This window comes from Podarcis liolepis (assembly GCF_965112155.1).
Source record: "Podarcis liolepis genome assembly, chromosome: 12".
Classification (NCBI taxonomy): Eukaryota; Metazoa; Chordata; class Lepidosauria; order Squamata; family Lacertidae; genus Podarcis; species Podarcis liolepis.
The window spans coordinates 7,825,930-7,842,806 of record NC_139563.1 but is presented as its reverse complement, the minus strand read 5'-3'; the positions used below and the strand labels follow the sequence as shown (position 1 = coordinate 7,842,806).

General features: G+C 47.2%; 2 protein-coding genes across 7 annotated transcripts in view; both read left to right on the top strand.

Annotated features, from left to right (window-relative positions):
• Positions 1 to 16,877, top strand: part of GHRHR (growth hormone releasing hormone receptor) — a 395,967-nt gene that overhangs the window by 276,410 nt on the left and 102,680 nt on the right. The gene's annotated exons all lie outside the window — the stretch shown is intronic.
• ADCYAP1R1 (ADCYAP receptor type I) overlaps positions 1 to 16,877 on the top strand; it is a 134,533-nt gene that overhangs the window by 45,766 nt on the left and 71,890 nt on the right. For all 6 annotated transcript variants that reach the window (XM_083467073.1, XM_083467070.1, XM_083467072.1 and 3 more), the window contains exon 3: positions 8,968 to 9,073. In XM_083467073.1, coding sequence (XP_083323199.1) covers positions 8,968 to 9,073 — 106 coding nt within the window. The remainder of the gene's footprint in view (positions 1 to 8,967; positions 9,074 to 16,877) is intronic.

Here is a 16,877-nt window from a genome sequence, read left to right as displayed (position 1 = left end):
TGAGTGCCAGAGTGCACGGAAATGCCGCTTACCTTCCTGCCACAGTGGTACCTATTTATCTACTTGCACTGGTGTGCTTTTGAACTGCTAGGTTAGCAGGAGCTGGGACAGAGCAATGGGAGCTCACTCCGTAGCAGGGATTTGAACCATCGACCTTCCGACTGGCAAGCTCAAGAGGCTTGGTGGTTTAGATCACAGTGCCACCCGCATCCCTTTTATACAGGTTCAGTCCCTGGCACCTTCAGATAAAAAAGGTAATGGGACCCCTGACCATTAGGTCCAGTCGCAGACGACTCTGGGGTTGCGGCGCTCATCTCGCTTTATTGGCCGAGGTAGCCGGCGTACAGCTTCCAGGCCATGTGGCCAGCATGACTAAGCCGCTTCTGGCGAACCAGAGCAGCGCATGAAAACGCCATTTACCTTCCCGCCAGAGTGGTACCTATTTATCTACTTGCACTTTGACATGCTTTCAGACTGCTAGGTTGGCAGGAGCAGGGACCGAGCAACGGGAGCTCACCCTGTTGCGGGGATTCGAAATGCCGACCTTCTGATCGACAAGCCCTAGGCCACAGCGCCATCCGCGTCCCTTGGCATCTTCAGTTAGAGTTAGACATATCTAAAACACTAGAGAGGCACTGCCAACCATGGCAGACAACACTGATCTGCTCTCCCTTAGCATAACGTATCTTCCTGTGTTCCATTTCTCTTACAAAACCAGAGCAGCGGAATCAGAAACTGCCCCAAAAAGGCTGGATCCCTGCTAAAGAATAAAATCAAAATTCAAGTGCAGAGCTCATTTAGTTGTAAATGGCAGCTTTGATAGAGGCTGACTCTTTCCCCCATTTAAGAATCAACTTCAATTTTTGCATACAGCCTCCGCTATGCAGCGAGCTGATTTTGTTGAAACGGCTTTGTGAGATCGCATTTATCATGTGCGTGTGTGTGGCTCCGAGCTTTCTACGGCAGTTGTCCCAAGCCCATTCATCTCCTGGGCACCCATGCTCGCTTGCACCAGCGTATGCAATGTCTGTTATGTCACAGGGACGTGTGAGATCCTAAGAGATTTCATTGGTATTGTTGACCTACTCTTGGCTCCTCTTCTCTTGAATTCCCAGATTGTGTCTTAATCTCACTTTATTTGGCAAGTCTTCTTCCTTAGCTGGGGCAGCCCAGTCAGATGGGCTGGTGTCAGGGAACTGACATCGGAGCGAGAGGCGAAGGGGAGGCTCCCAGATGATGCTGGCGAAGGACCCAGCAGCAGGGGGAGAAACAGCTCAGTAGAGGGGGAAGCCAATCAGCGCAACACCAGGGATAAAGGGGGGCAGACGGGGGAATTGGAGAGAGGGCTCCAGGACTCTTCACTGGACATCAATGAGGAGAGCCCAGGTCCTCCGCTACCCACGCCTTCCCTGCGCAGAAGACTCCAGCGCAGTGAGAGGAGGAGGAGACTGGGTGTTAAACAACTTTTATGTTGGAAGAGGTTCAAGAAACGCCCACTGACGGATTCTGCCAGCGATTGAGGCAGCCACGATGAGAAAGGGCTGTGCAGTCAGAAAGGTTTAACAAGGCAAATTAGCCGAGAGAGGCACCAGTTTACGCACAAGTAACTCATACCCATTACAGCTGGGTATAATTTATTATTATTATTATCATTATTATTATTATTAGGAATAGGACATCCCTGTTTGCATCAGAGAAATGTTGAAGAGGATGTATGTGTGCACTTTTTCTCTTCCCAGCTCTCTGTGAATAGGATGGGCTGATTCGGGGGGAGAGAAGTGCCCTGATGAGATAACAGAAGTACAGTTGTGCCCACAGGCCTTAAAAATACAGTGGTACCCCTGGTTGCAAAAGGGATCTGTTCTGGACGCCCGTTCGCAACATGAAAAGAACGCAACCCACAGCGGCACGTCTGCACACGTGCGGGTTGCAATTTGCCGCTTCTGTGCATGTGCGTGATGTCGTTTTGTGCTTCTGCGCATGCACGAGCGGCGAAACCTGGAAGTAACCCTTCTGGGTCGCCGTGGAATGTAACCTGAAAGAACGTAACACGAAGAAGACATAACATGGGATATGACTGTAGTTGGTGATCATTTAAATACCTTAAGTCTTACCCATTCAATAAAAAAAATTGGTAGTGATCAAACTGATTGTTTCACTTCAGAATGTTGGTGCTGCTCTGCATATAATGTTCACTGCATGTAGAAGAATAATAATAATAATAATAATAATAATAATAATAATAATAATAATAATGGTTTATTCATGCCCCACCAATCTGGCTGGGTTTCCCTAGCCACTCTGGGCAGCTTCCAACAAAATATTAAAAATATGATAAAATATCAAACATTAAAAACTTACCTAAACAGGGCTGCCTTCAGATGTCTTCTAAAAGTCAGATAGTTGTTTATTTCCTTGACTTCTGATGGGAGGGCATTCCACAGGGCAGGCGCCACCACCAAGAAGGCCCTCTGCCTGGTTCCCTGTAACCTCACTTCTCTCAGAGAAGGAACCGCCAGAAAGCCATCGGCGCTGGACCTCAGTGTGTGTGCCAAACGATGGGGGTGGAGACGCTCCTTCAGGTTTACTGGGCCGAGGCCGAATCTCTCTCCCATGTGTACTGGTTTCCTGTTTTCAATTACCGTATTTACTTGAAACTAATGCGCACCTCAAATTTTCAGAACCTTGAAACCAAGAAAAGTATTTGCTGGCGAATGTAAATGTGCCATTGAATCTAATGCACACCTTAATTTTTACAACGTGATTTGGCCAAAAAGGGGTGAGCATTAGATTCGAGTAAATACGGTATTATTTTTTGTGGCACAGAGGAGAGGAAGCATTCAGAACTGGTCTCTACCTCCCACCCACAGCTCAATGTAATACGGTCTTCTTTACTCCCTCAGGATTTTACCACCCTGTTTTGCACCAAGGGTTGGGCAGTAGGGGTGCTATTCAAGAGCCCTTCCAGGAGCGTGGGAATAGTCTCACTTTAGTGGATCTGATCCAGAGAATTATGGGAATTGGCTTCAGAGGCTAAAAGCATTACTGCACATTCATTCCTAGTTGGCATGCAAAGGACGCCCTCGTTCCCGATGCTGTGTGCCATACATTGTCCAGCACTGTGGCAACAACTGCCAAGGTTAAATATAGAGGCACAGGACTTTGGCTGGGAGTTGCTGAAGCTTTGAGCACATCAGTGCCTGCAAGGAACCACAGTCAGCAACCCAGAATGGTTGACTCCATTAGCCCAGTAAAGGTAAAGGTACCCCTGACCATTAGGTCCAGTCATGGCCAACTTTGGGGTTGTGGCACTCATCTCTCTTTATTGGCCGAGGGAGCTGGCATACAGCTTCTGGGTCATGTGGCCAGCATGACTAAGCCGCTTCTGGCGAACCAGAGCAGCGCACGGAAACGCCATTTACCTTCCCGCCAGAGCAGTACCTATTTATCTACTTGCAATTTGATGTGCTTTCGAACTGCTAGGTTGGCAGGAGCAGGGACCGAGCAACAGGAGCTCACCCTGCCACGGGGATTCGAACTGCTGACCTTCTGATCGGCAAGTCCTAGGCTTTGTGGTTTAACCCACAGTGCCACCCGTGTCCCTAGCCGCTAGCCCAGTAGTGGTTTGGAAAGAAACAAGCCCAACATTTTCAAACAAAACTCTATGGTCAGTGAACATCCACCATCCACATGGAACTCCTAAACTATGCACTAGCAATGGCAAGAACTATGGTTTGGGAATCTTTCATGATAGCCTGGGTTGGCACAGACACTCCTTCTTCCTCCCACTGAACATTCTGATATCTGCCCTGACTTCCAAGATCATAACAAACCATAGTTTACCATTACATGAAAGCTGAGCAAGCTATGTTTTGCATAAACTATGGCTTCCAGCTCTAGGTTTGTATCTCAGCTCTGGTTTGTTTTGAAAACCATTGTTTCCCAAATTTGAATGCAGTGGCAATCTATAATGTGCAAACGCATATAGAGTCAAACATTAGTCTATACAGCTATTTGAATTTTGTCTTTCTTAACGTATTGGATCACTCTAGAAACCAGTGTGTTTGCTCCCATAGATTAGTGTGTGAGACACATTTGTGTGTGTGTGTGTTTTGGTACTGAGTTTAATTCACTTGGGTTGGAATTTCTAGCCCATTCTGTTTTCAAAGGTTCAAATTCCAGTCCTTTCTGCAAAGGTTTGCTTTCATCTGATCCCAAGCCTTAGGAACACACGTATTGAGAGTGTTCATTGAGAAGGACCCTAGAGTTCAGTCTACAATTTGATTCTGGGCTCTATCCTTAGAATAATTACTCTGGATGAAGATATTTTTTTCAGCTTTGCCATTTCCCTCTTTGACAGAAAACACCAGCACTGCAGTATCTTGGCTTCCATTTTAATTTTGCCTTTCTTTCTTTTAATGGCAAGAATAAGAAGTTTGTTGTTTTTTGTTTTTTGGGAGATCCTGATCGCCGGCTCTCTCCAAACCCGCTTTCAGACTGCCCAGTCATTCTGCTAATTTTGATCAAAATCTTCTCACTTTCAAAAGGCCTCTGGAGACACAATTAGGAAGAGCTCTTCATAGGACGGACTGTCGGTGCCAGGATGGAGCGCTTTGAAAAGCCGAGGGCAGGATAGTTTTAATTTAATTACCGATCCAATTAAAGCTTTCTCCTTGGGTGGGTTTCAGCAGTGTTCCTTGTTCAGCTCCGAGCCAGGCGGTGATCAGGAAATGTTTCAACAGAGATTTCTGTTTGGAGTTCCACAGATTGAAGAGGTTGAGGGGGCATATATATGGTGTAAGGTAATCTCACAGAGCCTAGGACTTGCTGATCAGAAGGTTGGCGGTTCAAATCCCCGTGACGGGGTGAGCTCCTGTTACTCGGTCCCTGCTCCTGCCAACCTAGCAGTTCGAAAGCACAATGTGCAAGTAGATAAATAGGTACCGCTCCAGTGGGAAGGTAAACGGCATTTCCGTGTGCTGCTCTGGTTGGCCAGAAGTGGCTTAGACATGCTGGCCACATGACCCGGAAGCTGTCTGTGGACAAACGCTAGCTTCCTTGGCCAATAAAGCGAGATGAGCGCCTCAACCCCAGAGTCGGTCACGACTGCAACTAATGGTCAGGGGTCCCTTTGCCTTTTTAATCTCACAGTTATGGGACTCCATAATTTCCCCTTTCTTTGGAAGAATCAGCCGAGCAAAGAAAAACCCTTTCAAAGGAAAGGAAGGAAGAAGGAGCCCTGATTAATTTACAAAGACAGGTGCATTTTGATTTGGTGCCATCCTCGTAGAATCCTTGAGGGCTGTGCGATTTGTTTCCTCCAAGGCCTTTGAAGTGTTATCGCTGCTCTGCCTCTCTCAAAAGGCATCTGAGATGGTTACAGTCACAGAGCAAAGGTATTTCAAAACAAGTACCCTCTCGGATGCCGAGAGATGTTACATTTGTGCATTTCTTTTGAGATGTTTGATTGAATGGTTTCCCAAAAATGCTATAAAAGGAAGCCGGCTACAAACAAATGAAAATCTCTAAGCAACGGCATGGAAAAATCGCAGGCAGTTGATAAACTAGGACTACAAACCTAGGCAATGCTTAGAGTTATGTGGTAAGGCCTAGGCTTGCCTATTTATTTATTTAGTCATTGGGACTCAGTGGTACCTCGGGTTAAGAACTTAATTCGTTCCGGAGGTCTGTTCTTTTTTTAAAAAAAAAAACTTTTTAATTCAAAATTAAAACAAAACATATTATCCAGAAACATATCATCCTTATTTTTTCCCCATTTATCCTCCCTCCCCCCACCGTCCCACACAAAACCCACCCACCCCCACCCACCCCAGCTTCCCTCAGTTCCAGTCTTTGATTTCTCTAAGAATGCTGTTTTCTGCATGTTACACAGTTGTATAGATCCTCAAACTATTTAGCTGATTATCATCAATAGAAAAGTTTGTGAATGTTTATTCAAAGCCAGCCAAGGAGTCCAGTTCGCTTTGTTGCGTCTTCAAATACTTTGTAAAGGGTTCCCATTCATCTTTAAAATCACAGTTATACTCTGGAGGTCCGTTCTTAACTTGAAACTGTTCTTAACCTGAAGCACCACTTTAGCTAATGGGGCCTCCTGCTGCCGCAGCTGCGCAATTTCTGTTCTCATCCTGAAGCAAAGTTCTAAACCTGAGGTACTATGTCTGGGTTAGCGGAGTCTGTAACCTGAAGCGTCTGTAACCCGAAGTGCCTGTAACCCAAAGCGTCTGTAACCCGAGGTACCACTGTATTTCCAAAGAAGTGTGCAAGGGCTGGAAGAAGAACAGCTGGTTGAAAAATATATATTATTAATTCACCATAGAATAGTAGAGTTGGAAGAACCGCTAAGGATCATCTAGTCGAACCCTCAGCACTGCATCAATTACAGCTAATTAATCCCTGGCAGATGGCCACCCAACCTCTGTTTATAAACCTCAGAGTAGTACCATTGAACTTAATGGATTCAACTTAATTGCTCATTAATCTCCAGGGGTCTATCCTGATTAAAACTTGGTTGAACGTCGCCCATAAATGCGTGATCACGCGTCCCTCGAACTCAGACCTGTCATAAGGTCTGTTTTGTTGCTTATTTATCTTCACATCCTCTGCCTGAATCTGTCCTGCCTCCCCAGGTTTTATTGCCTTCTTGATAGAATTTGCTGGGCTGTTTTTCAAGCAAGCCATTGCTCTGTGTGCAACAGAACTCTGAACGTGCTGGCAGGCTCAGCCCTCTTCTCCCTTCGATTAATTCATGCTCGGTTGTTGCGCTTTGTCCAATCAGATCCTCGTGTCTCCCACCACCAGTAGCCAAGCGTGCTGCCAGTCAAACTTTTCTCAGCCTCCTTGGGACATATTGGGGGGGGGGGAGTTTGATAGTGGGCCTTTGCTCAGCTTCTGTCTTCATTGCACCATCCTGCCTCATCCATCACATCGTGCCGTGTTCTGCACAGATCGCTGGTGTTCTCTCCCGGGGAAATTGAAACCGATTCATCTCAATTGGATGCAGAAAGCTGTAAACAGCATCCTCAAGCGAAAGGAGCCGGACTGGGAGGCTCAGGCCCGAAGAAATTCATGCTCGCAGCATCGTTTTATATCACACGGCGCTAAGTGGTTGTACTCAGGAACCCAAAACCGGCATATTGCACTGGGGAAACAAAGAACAGACCGTGGAGCCGGTTTTCCAATTATTTTAATTTCCGTATTTTTTGCTCCATAAGACACGCCTGACCATAAGACACACCTAGTTTTTAGAGGGGGAATGCAAGAAAAAAAATATTCCTTAAAGGGAGCACTGAGCAGATCCTGTGTGCATCCCAGGCTCTGCTCAGCGCTCCCTTTCATGAGCCGTGTGGAGTGGGGGTGCAGCGCTTGCAGGCTCCCCAGGAGGGAAAAGCCCCCAAGAGCCACACACATGCTCCACGCGGCTCGTGAAAGGGAGTGCGGCTCTTGGGGGCTTTTTCAGGAGGTGAGGGAAGAGACTGACTGGCCGCATCAGTGATGGGCTGCCCTTCTCCCACCTCGGGGAAAAGTCCGCAAGACCTGTGCGGAGCGTGTGTGCAGCTCTTGGGGGCTTTTCCTGCCTGCCTCCCACCTGCATTCGCTTCATAAGACACACACACATTTCCCCTTACTTTTTAGGAGGGGAAAAGTGCGTCTTATGGAGCAAAAAATACGGTATATAAATTTAAAGAATCGCTTTTCCCGTGGAACAGCATTCAAAGCCGCATGCAGTATGGGAAAGGGAAACTTGCAAAACACAACCAGGATGAACAAAAGCTCTCGACCGTGAAAGAGCAGGAAGAAGGAGGCAGTGGAGGCAACAGCATGCAAGGCAGATGTTTCACCTGTGGGATAGCCATCCTCATATAACCAATGTGCTTAGGTTTAATTAATGCATGAAGGCATTGATCCCATTAAGTCCTGCCAGACCTAGCCTAGGTCACTTCCCTTAGCTTGGGAGGAAACAAGTAATCAAGCCTACTGTTCTTCTACATGAGAAACTCAAAAAGGGGAGATGTTGCTCCAGCTCAGACCACATGGCTCTCACAAGCCACTCTAGTTCCTATACCAATAGTTTAGGAACTTTCACTACTACTTTGTAAGTAAGCCCAATTTTATTGCTGGTGCAACTTTTTCTGAATGCTGTATCGAATAGCACATGAACCTGACCTTTGGAGAGTTTGTAAGTAAGCCATTTTAAACTTAACAAATGTGTGGTCTTTTCCTATGCTAAGGGAAGAGGGAAGCTTTGGAAGGAACTTGGAAGGGCATGCTTTGCTTAGCTGCAATTTTTGTGTGATTTTAAATAGATATATGTGTAGATAAGCAGAACAAAGGAAAAGGAGTCTTCTTACCAGTTAGAAACTTTAATGATCACAGCAAGAGAACAAAGAATCCATTCCAAGGAATGGAGGTGCTCCCAATTAAGGGTCCCATCCACTTCCCCTCTTGTCACCCACGTCACTTCCGCATCCTGCAACCTGATCTCGTAACCACTGTGCTTTCTGTACTGCCACCTTATCAGCTCTCCTTGACCTTGGGCTGAGCGGATGAATGCTTTCCAGAGACAGTGAATCTGTTAACTCCCTCCCTCCCAGTGCTTCTTCTCCTAGCTGTTCCCCATCCAGTATTTCCCAGCTTCTGCCTTCTGAACTACGTCCGTCTGCAAGCCACTATTCCAAATCTATACTGCCCTCCGGCTCCTGGGAAGATCCAGGATCTGGAGCAGGGGGAGGGGGAGTCTCCCACTATTCCTACTCAGTACAGCCCTCCTCAGCACGATCCCTGACACCAACTGAGCTACAACCCACTCCCCTTGGCATAATGTTGTTCTCTAAATACAGGTGTCTTTGCCTCTCCCTCCCCCTAATACTGGAGTTCAGGCTTCCTCCAGGAGAGTGAAAATAGACCATTCGTTGCTTAAGACGAGCCTTTTTCTTCTTTGTTTTTCAGGCTACTCCCATGCATTCAGACTGTTTCATCAGGAAGGAGCAAGAGGCCTGCTTGGAGACCATCCGGAAGCTGAACGCCTTAATGCCACTGAACGAATCGGCTCCAGGTACGTTTTTAGGGCATACCCTAACTCAGCACACACCCTTGCAGTTTTTCCAGAACTGGGAAAGGAAGGAATCACTGGGAAACACCAGAAGGTAGGTGGGGACATCCTGGTTAATGCCTCTGTCCTTTAGAAATCTCTTCTTGCACTGGCTCCCTGTGGAGTATCGGGTCAGGTTTAAGGTGCTCGTTTTGACCTTTAAAGCCCTTTATGGCTTAGGTCGCTCGTATTTATGGGACCACCTCTCCTGGTATGCCCTGCAGAGGACCTTAAGGTCCATGAATAATCATAGTTTAGAGGTCCCGGGCCCTAAGGAAGTCAGATTATCCTCCACCAGGGCCAGGGCCTTCTCAGTGATGGCTCTGACCTGGTGGAATGCTCTGTCCCAGGATACCAGGACCCTGCAGAATTTAACTTCCTTCTGCAGGGCCTGTAAGACAGAGCTATTCCACCTGGCTTTCAACTTGAACTTAGCCTGATCTTTTATTCCCCTTCCTTCCCTCCCCCTCCCCTTTTTATGAAGATTACACGCTCTGGGATCCCACAGCTAATTCTCCCCTGCTCTCCTCGCTGGCTCAAATAGGACTAATTTAGCCAGCTAGCCCTGGTGATCATCTAATGTTTATTGTATGTATTTCCCCCTATATTGATTTTTGAATTCTGAATTTATTGTTATTCACATTTTATACTGTATTTTATGCTGTTTTTTTGTTGCATCAGTTAAGTGTTTTAAATTTATTGTTAGCCACCCTGAGCCTGGTTTTTTGAAGTGGGAAGGACAGGGTATAAATAAAAAATTATTTATTTATTCATTCATTCATTCATTCTTCAAGAGTTGGGGGTTGACTTACAAAGTTCAGAGTGAAACTGACAATACAAAGACGCAGCAGACCTCCTAAATGTACACACTTCCACTTTTCACTATGTTCCTCTGAAGGCTTTTGTTGCAACTATGTCCTGTATTTTGGTCTTCTTTGTGCTGGACGTTTATGGTTCATTTTGACTGGCTTCTCATGGTCTTATTGTCATACCTATGTGTCAGGGCTGCCTCAGGTCTCAGCTCACAAAAGACCAACGCCAAGTTCTTCTTATATACAAGGACGTTTATTGCAGTTCATAGTAAGTTCCACAACCGAGGCGCGCAGCCCCCACGTCTGTTAACCTTAGACGGTAGAAGTCCCCTCTGAATCAGTCCCTCCTCTACACCAGTTTAATAGGCTTACGCTGCTCCACCTCTTTCTCTCTTTCCTTTTCCGCAGGGTCCTTCTGCCCGCTGGGGTTCCGCCCCTCCTGGATTCTCCTGACGCGGAATCCCCAGACTGCTCTTCCCCCCTCCTGCGGGCTTTGGGACCTGGCTCCTCCTCCGGGCTCCCTGTTCTTCCGCGCGCCTCCACATTTGAACTTGGCACGCGCGCCCAACCTCTAACCTTCCTTTTGACAGTTATGCTACTCCCCTCACTGCCCTCCTCCCCTTCCGGGAGAATGGCTTGCTCTGACCCCTCCTCCTTCTCTGCTGCCGGAGCTGTTTCCCCTGACACACTGGAACCTTCCCCCCCCCCTTCGCTGCGCTCTGGTGGGGAAGCTGGCCCTGATTCCCAGCTGCCGCTTTGGGGTCCCCTGCTGGCCCCCCGCTCCTGACACTTTCCCCCTGGGGCTCCCCTTGCCCTGACCACGGGCGCCCCCTTCTGGGAATCCTCTGATTCGCTGGAGAGACTCATAGAATCCCTTGCGTCATTGCCATCCTCTTCCTCGCTGTCCTGGGATTCCTCTCCATCGCTCTCCATTTCCTGCCTTCCCTGTGCCTCTGTCCCTGTACCCCTGACACTATGCTATATTGCATTTTAATTGTAGCCCACCTTGGAAAGGCTCCCCCCGTGCGCGCTTTAAATATTTCCTTTCTTTAGTTCCATATATGAACCCCTTTCCGCAAAATATCTTGAAGCAATTTCACAAGGAAAACGCATGAGCGGTGAAAACAATTTTGCAATTTCATGGGCGCAAACACTTTAAAAAGCAATTAAAAACCTTTTGTTTATATATATAAAAAGAAGAATTCAAGCACGATCTGATGTGTAAAAGCAGTTTCAGATCCAATACAGACTGAAGGGCCTTATTGGATTGGGACCCTCGTAATCGGTTTCTTGTTGGCAGCTTGAAGAAATAAGGCAGATTAAATGAGACAGCTGGAAGAGGAGGGAAAGGTACTGCTCGCTCGTTTTGTCTTTGGCAGAGAACGAAGCATAAAAAAACATTCGAGTCAATGGCAGAGGCAGAGAAGGGAGAAACGCTGTTGGAATGCAAAAGCTACCCTCCCTTGTCATTGCAGGGGAACCTCTCAATAGGACCTTTTCCTACTCCAGGGAAAGAGAAAGGAAGAGAAGCCATTCCCAAGATTCTCAAATTCTCTGCTCAGTGCAAACTCTGCCAATCAAACATTTTTGCATAATAATCTCACAGCGAAGTATTATTCACACAGCATACACCGGGGCAGGGAATGTCTGGACCGTGGGCTTAATCTGGCCCACCAGGTCTTGGAAATTGGCCTGCCAAACTACTTCCTAGGCACCACACACACCTTTCTGACACCTGACATCGCATATGGTGTCAGGTGCCGCAAAATTCCAGCTGCAGTGGGAAGGAACACATGCAAGCGCTTTTTTTGGTAGGAAAGATCCTGCAGCTTTTAAATGCAGCACCTTTCCTTGTCCCCCTGCATGGGGACAAAGGCTGCAGAGTGACAGAAAGCAAGGAAAAGACCCATGGGATTACCCCTGCAGTGTAAGAGGGCCAGTGTGGTGTAGGGGTAAAGAGCGGTGGTCTTGCAATCTGGTGAACCGGGTTCGATTCCCCTCTCCTCCACATGCAGCTGCCGGGTGACTTTGGGCTAGTCACACTTCTCTGAAGTCTCTCAGCCCCACTCACCTCACAGAGTGTTTGTTGTGGGGGAGGAAGGGAAAGGAGATTGTTAGCCACTTTGAGACTCCTTCGGGTAGTGATAAAGCGGGATATCAAATCCAATCTTCTTAAGAGTTTGCTGTTGTTGTTTAGTCGTTTAGTCATGATCGACTCTTCGTGACCCCATGGACCAGAGCACATCAGGCACTCCCGTCTTCCACTGCCTCCCACAGTTTGGTCAAACTCATGCTGGTAGCTTCAAGAACACTGCCCAACCATCTTGTCCTCTGTTGTCCCCTTCTCCTTGTGCCCTCCATCTTTCCCAACATCAGGGTCTTTTCCAGGGAGTCTTCTCTTCTCATGAGGTGGCCAAAGTCTTGGAGCCTCAGCTTCAGGATCTGTCCTTCCAGTGAGCACTCAGGGCTGATTTCCTTCAGAATGGAGAGGTTTGATCTTCTTGCAGTCCATGCGACTCTCAAGAGTCTCCTCCAGCACCATAATTCAAAAGCATAAATTTTTTGGCGATCAGCCTTCTTTATGGTCCAGCTCTCACTTCCATACATCACTACTGGGAAAACCATCGCTTTAACTATATGGACCTTTGTTGGCAAGGTGATGTCTCTCCTTTTTAAGATGCTGTCTAGGTTTGTCATTGCTTTTCTCCCAAGAAGCAGGTGTCTTTACAGGCACTGATTGACATGACAACCCTCCCAATGCCCTATGAGATCTGGTGATTGGCAGGAGGGTGGCCAGTTGTGAGTCTAGCCCTCCCTTCACCTCCATATACAGTGTAACTTCCTTGCTTCACAATGATGAGAGGGCCTTCGATTTCCATTCCTCCCAGATTCTCATTTTTCCAGTCTTTCTGTCTCCACATCGTCGCATCAGGTTACATATTTATTTTTAAGAGCTGTTCACGAGGCTTTCAACTCATACGCGCATTGAATCCCTCTGTGCCTAAAATGCACAACATTGAATGAATGAATTTTATTATTTCGGTCACAAACCAGTTCCAGCATATATTCAATATCAAGGAAGTCATAAAACATGATAGGGATACATTTGAATTTGCAATTAGGTATAACAGGGACAATTCAGATATAGCAACAGTTAAAAAAATATATAAATTAAAACTTAGTCACTAGCATATAACCTAAAATTACCATTTAAAACCTCAATCATTATGATAGCACAGCTTGTTCCCTAAGTTTTATGGCAATCACATAGAATTTGGCTACCCTTAACGTGATCTCAGAATCCTTGTCCTCTACCAGGGATTTTCGACATTGAAGTCGCACAACATTGCAGTGCAATTTCTCCTTGCCTGTTGCATTGTTTTGGAAGATGCCTTAACTTTTCTTTGCATTTCCCCGCACACTTTTACCCCGGTGTCTGTGTTCTTGTGTGCGTTACGTAGCTGGAGGAATTGCATTGCAAAATTCAGAGAAGTGTGGACGGCTGTGTTTCGCTTTGCCTACTGGTTTGGAAAGCGAGAAATGGGTCGGCTCACCTATAAAAGCGAAATGAATTGCATTTCTCTCCCCCTCCCTTCCCTACTCCCCCTTCATGAATATGTTGCTGAGATCTAAAGTTAAAATTAGTAGGAAAGCATCTTGGGTGTGTTTTTTTAGCATCTGCATTCTTGAAAACCCAAAAGGGAGAAACCCCATTCCTCTCATTCTTTCCCAAGCAAAAAGTAACAGGCAGAAAGCAGGGTTAACTGCCCATAGAAGAAGCCTGGCTAGGACTCTCGTTTCTGATTATGGCAAGCGTCTTTCTTGGGTCCTGCAGGCTCCACACTGCCCTGAACAGTCCGCCCATTGCCTCCCCTCAGCTGTAGGGCGGCTGAGTGGGAGGAGGCAGGCAGACTCCTCGGAGGCCCCACGGAGCATCCTGCCTCAGTTCCCCCTACCGGCGCCTGATCAGCTTGCTCTGCTGCTGCCTGTATCCAGCTGCAAGGGCCAGGGTTGCGCATGCAGCGTGAATCATTCCACCCCACACTCCAAGCAGGGCCAGGGGAAATGAAAACAGCTTGCTGAAGAAAGCTTTGGAAAGGCGGGAGATTGATGAGGCATTGCAATGAAAGGGCCAGGCGAGGAGCATTCCCTCGCCGCTGTGGCGCAGCCGGGAGGCACCATCTTGCTGATGAGCATAAAAGAGTCCCCCCCCTTCCAAAGCGCGCATCTGTGAAATTGTCTCTCCCACAGCGCCTGGCAATGCAAAACCCAATCGCCAGTTATCTGTCTCCCCAACTGCCCCAAACACGCATACTCCCATCCTTTGCTGAGTTTATTATTCGCTTTCATGTTAGCACAACAACAAAGCTCATTTGCCTTGATTGTCATCAGAAGAGGCATCACCCACCACCACCTCTGCTTTGCACGTTGCCAGATGCCTCATCTTCCAGAGGCAGTTTAGCGTGCGCATGTCTGCGCATGATAATTGATGCGATCCTTTGTGTGGGGAAGGGGGATCGAGAGAACTTTTTCTCCAACGTGCTAGAATCCATGGGGAAACCAGTGAAATTGATGGGGGCAGGCATCAGTTCAGGAGAAATCAAGCAGCAGATTGATCCACACAACAAACTGACGGAATTTGCAGCCACAAGCTGTGGACGTTGTTGTTTTTGGCCACCAGTTGCTTTTATTTGATCAGTTATAAGGCAGACAATTGGGACGCGGGTGGCGCTGTGGGTTAAACCACAGAGCCTAGGACTTGCTGATCAGAAGGTCTGCGGTTCAAATCCCCACAACGGGGTGAGCTTGCTCAGTCCCTGCTCCTGCCAACCTAGCAGTTCGAAAGCACGTCAAGTGCAAGTAGATAAATAGGTAGCGCTCCAGCGGGAAGGTAAATGGTGTTTCTGTGCACTGCTCTGGTTCTCCAGAAGCGGCTTAGTCCTGCTGGCCACATGACCTGGAAGCTGTACACTGGCTCCCTCGGCCAATAAAGCGAGATGAGCGCCGCAACCCCAGAGTCGGTCACGACTGGACCTAATGGTCAGGGGTCCCTTTACCTTTAAGGCAGACAATTAATCAGCCAGAGACTAAGAAGGATATGATGGAGTTCTGAAGAGCTCATAACTCACCTTCTTCCAAACTGGGGCAGCTAAATGAGTGCTTGTTTGCTTTTCTTTGTACCTGGGCTACTCTGAAATGGCAAAGCTGACTGGAAAACTCAGGAACCAAGAGGACAAAAACTTTAAAAAAGAATGGGAAAAAATATATAATTTATCTAGGAAACCACTGCAAGCAGGTGGAAACATTAGCAGGATTTGAAACCAACTTGCAATGTAATAAATACTATGAGACAATAGGACCTATGGAAGGGATGCGGGGAAGTCAGAGTAATCTCTATATATGGATCTGCGTTTGGAATGTTATAAGTTTATATCTGTAAAGTCAAATAAAAATGATTTCACATAAAAAGAAAACAATTTAAAACAGCTTAAATTGAAAAAATGGCATGGGTCTTTAAAATATACACCTCACGTGTCAAAAGCCAGGGTGAACAAGAGGTCATCAGGGGAAAGCAACCTTTTTCAGCCATGGGCCAGTCCACTGTCCCTTAGACCATGTGGTGGGCCGGATTATATTTTGAATTTAAAAAAAAGAACCATTTCCTATGCCCCACAAATAACTCAGAGATGCATTTTAAATAAAAGCACACATTCTACTCATGTAAAAACATGCTGATTCCCGGACCGTCCGCGGGCCAGATTTAGAAGGCGATTGGGCTGGATCTGCCCCTTGGGTCTTAGTTTGCCTACCCCTGTCCTACACTGATCTTAGCAGCCAAAAGGGTCTGCAGGAAAGAGGGATCTGAGGCCAGAGGCATTTGGGGGCATTTAGACCAACACCTTCAAATGGGCCCAGAAATGGAGTGGCAATCAAGGCAGCTATGTTTAAACAAGGGTTTGGGAAGATTTGAAAGGAACCTTGGGTCCTCCTTCCTCCTTGCTGTTTTGCCATTGAAGCATCTGATCATCCCCTATGAGAACAAGGTGCTGGACTAGATGAGCCATTGGGCTGATCCAGCCGACTCTTCTTACATTCTTGTGTCACTATCCTCTCGTCTTCCCGTCATTACAGAAGCCAAACGCTTCAAAAATAAGGTGAGATGCGAGCCAACGAGCTCATCCATTGAGAGAGATGATGCAATACATCACCATCATCATCATCATCATAATTTATTTGTACCCCACCCATTTGGCTGGGTTTCCCCAGCCACTCTGGGCGGCTTCCAACAAAGACCAAAAATACACTAAAATGTCACACATTGAAAACTTCCTTGAACAGGGCTGCTTTCAGATGTCTTCTGAATATCAGGTAGTTTTTTATCTCTTTGATGGGAGAGTGTTCCACAGGGTGGGTGCCACTGCCAAGAAGGCCCTCTGCCTGGTTCCTTGTAGCTTTGCTTCTCACAATGAGGGAACCGCCAGAAGGCCCTCGGCGCTGGACCTCAGTGTCCAGGTAGAATGATGAGGGTGGAGACGCTCCTTCAGGTATACTGGACTGAGGCTGTTTAGGGCTTTAAAGGTCAACACCAACACTTTGAATTGTGCTCAGAAACGTACTGGGAGCCAATGTAGGTCTTTCAAGACCAGTGTTATGTGATCTCGGCGGCTGCTCCCACTCACCAGTCTAGCTGCCACATTCTGGATTAGTTGTAGTTTCTGGGTCACCTTCAAAGGTAGCCCCATGTAGACATCAGGTGGGACTTGCTCCCAGCAGAGAGAATGTCTCTCCTAGCTGTTTCATCAGGAGGCACTGGAGCTGTCCAGGGTCCTGAATGCTCCCTGCTTGACTTTGAATTGTGATGTGGTGGTACCAACTTCCCTTATGGATCTCAAGCAGTTGCAGAAGCAGACAAGGACCCAGAGGCACAGTCTCTGACCACTTTCAGAAGTAACCTC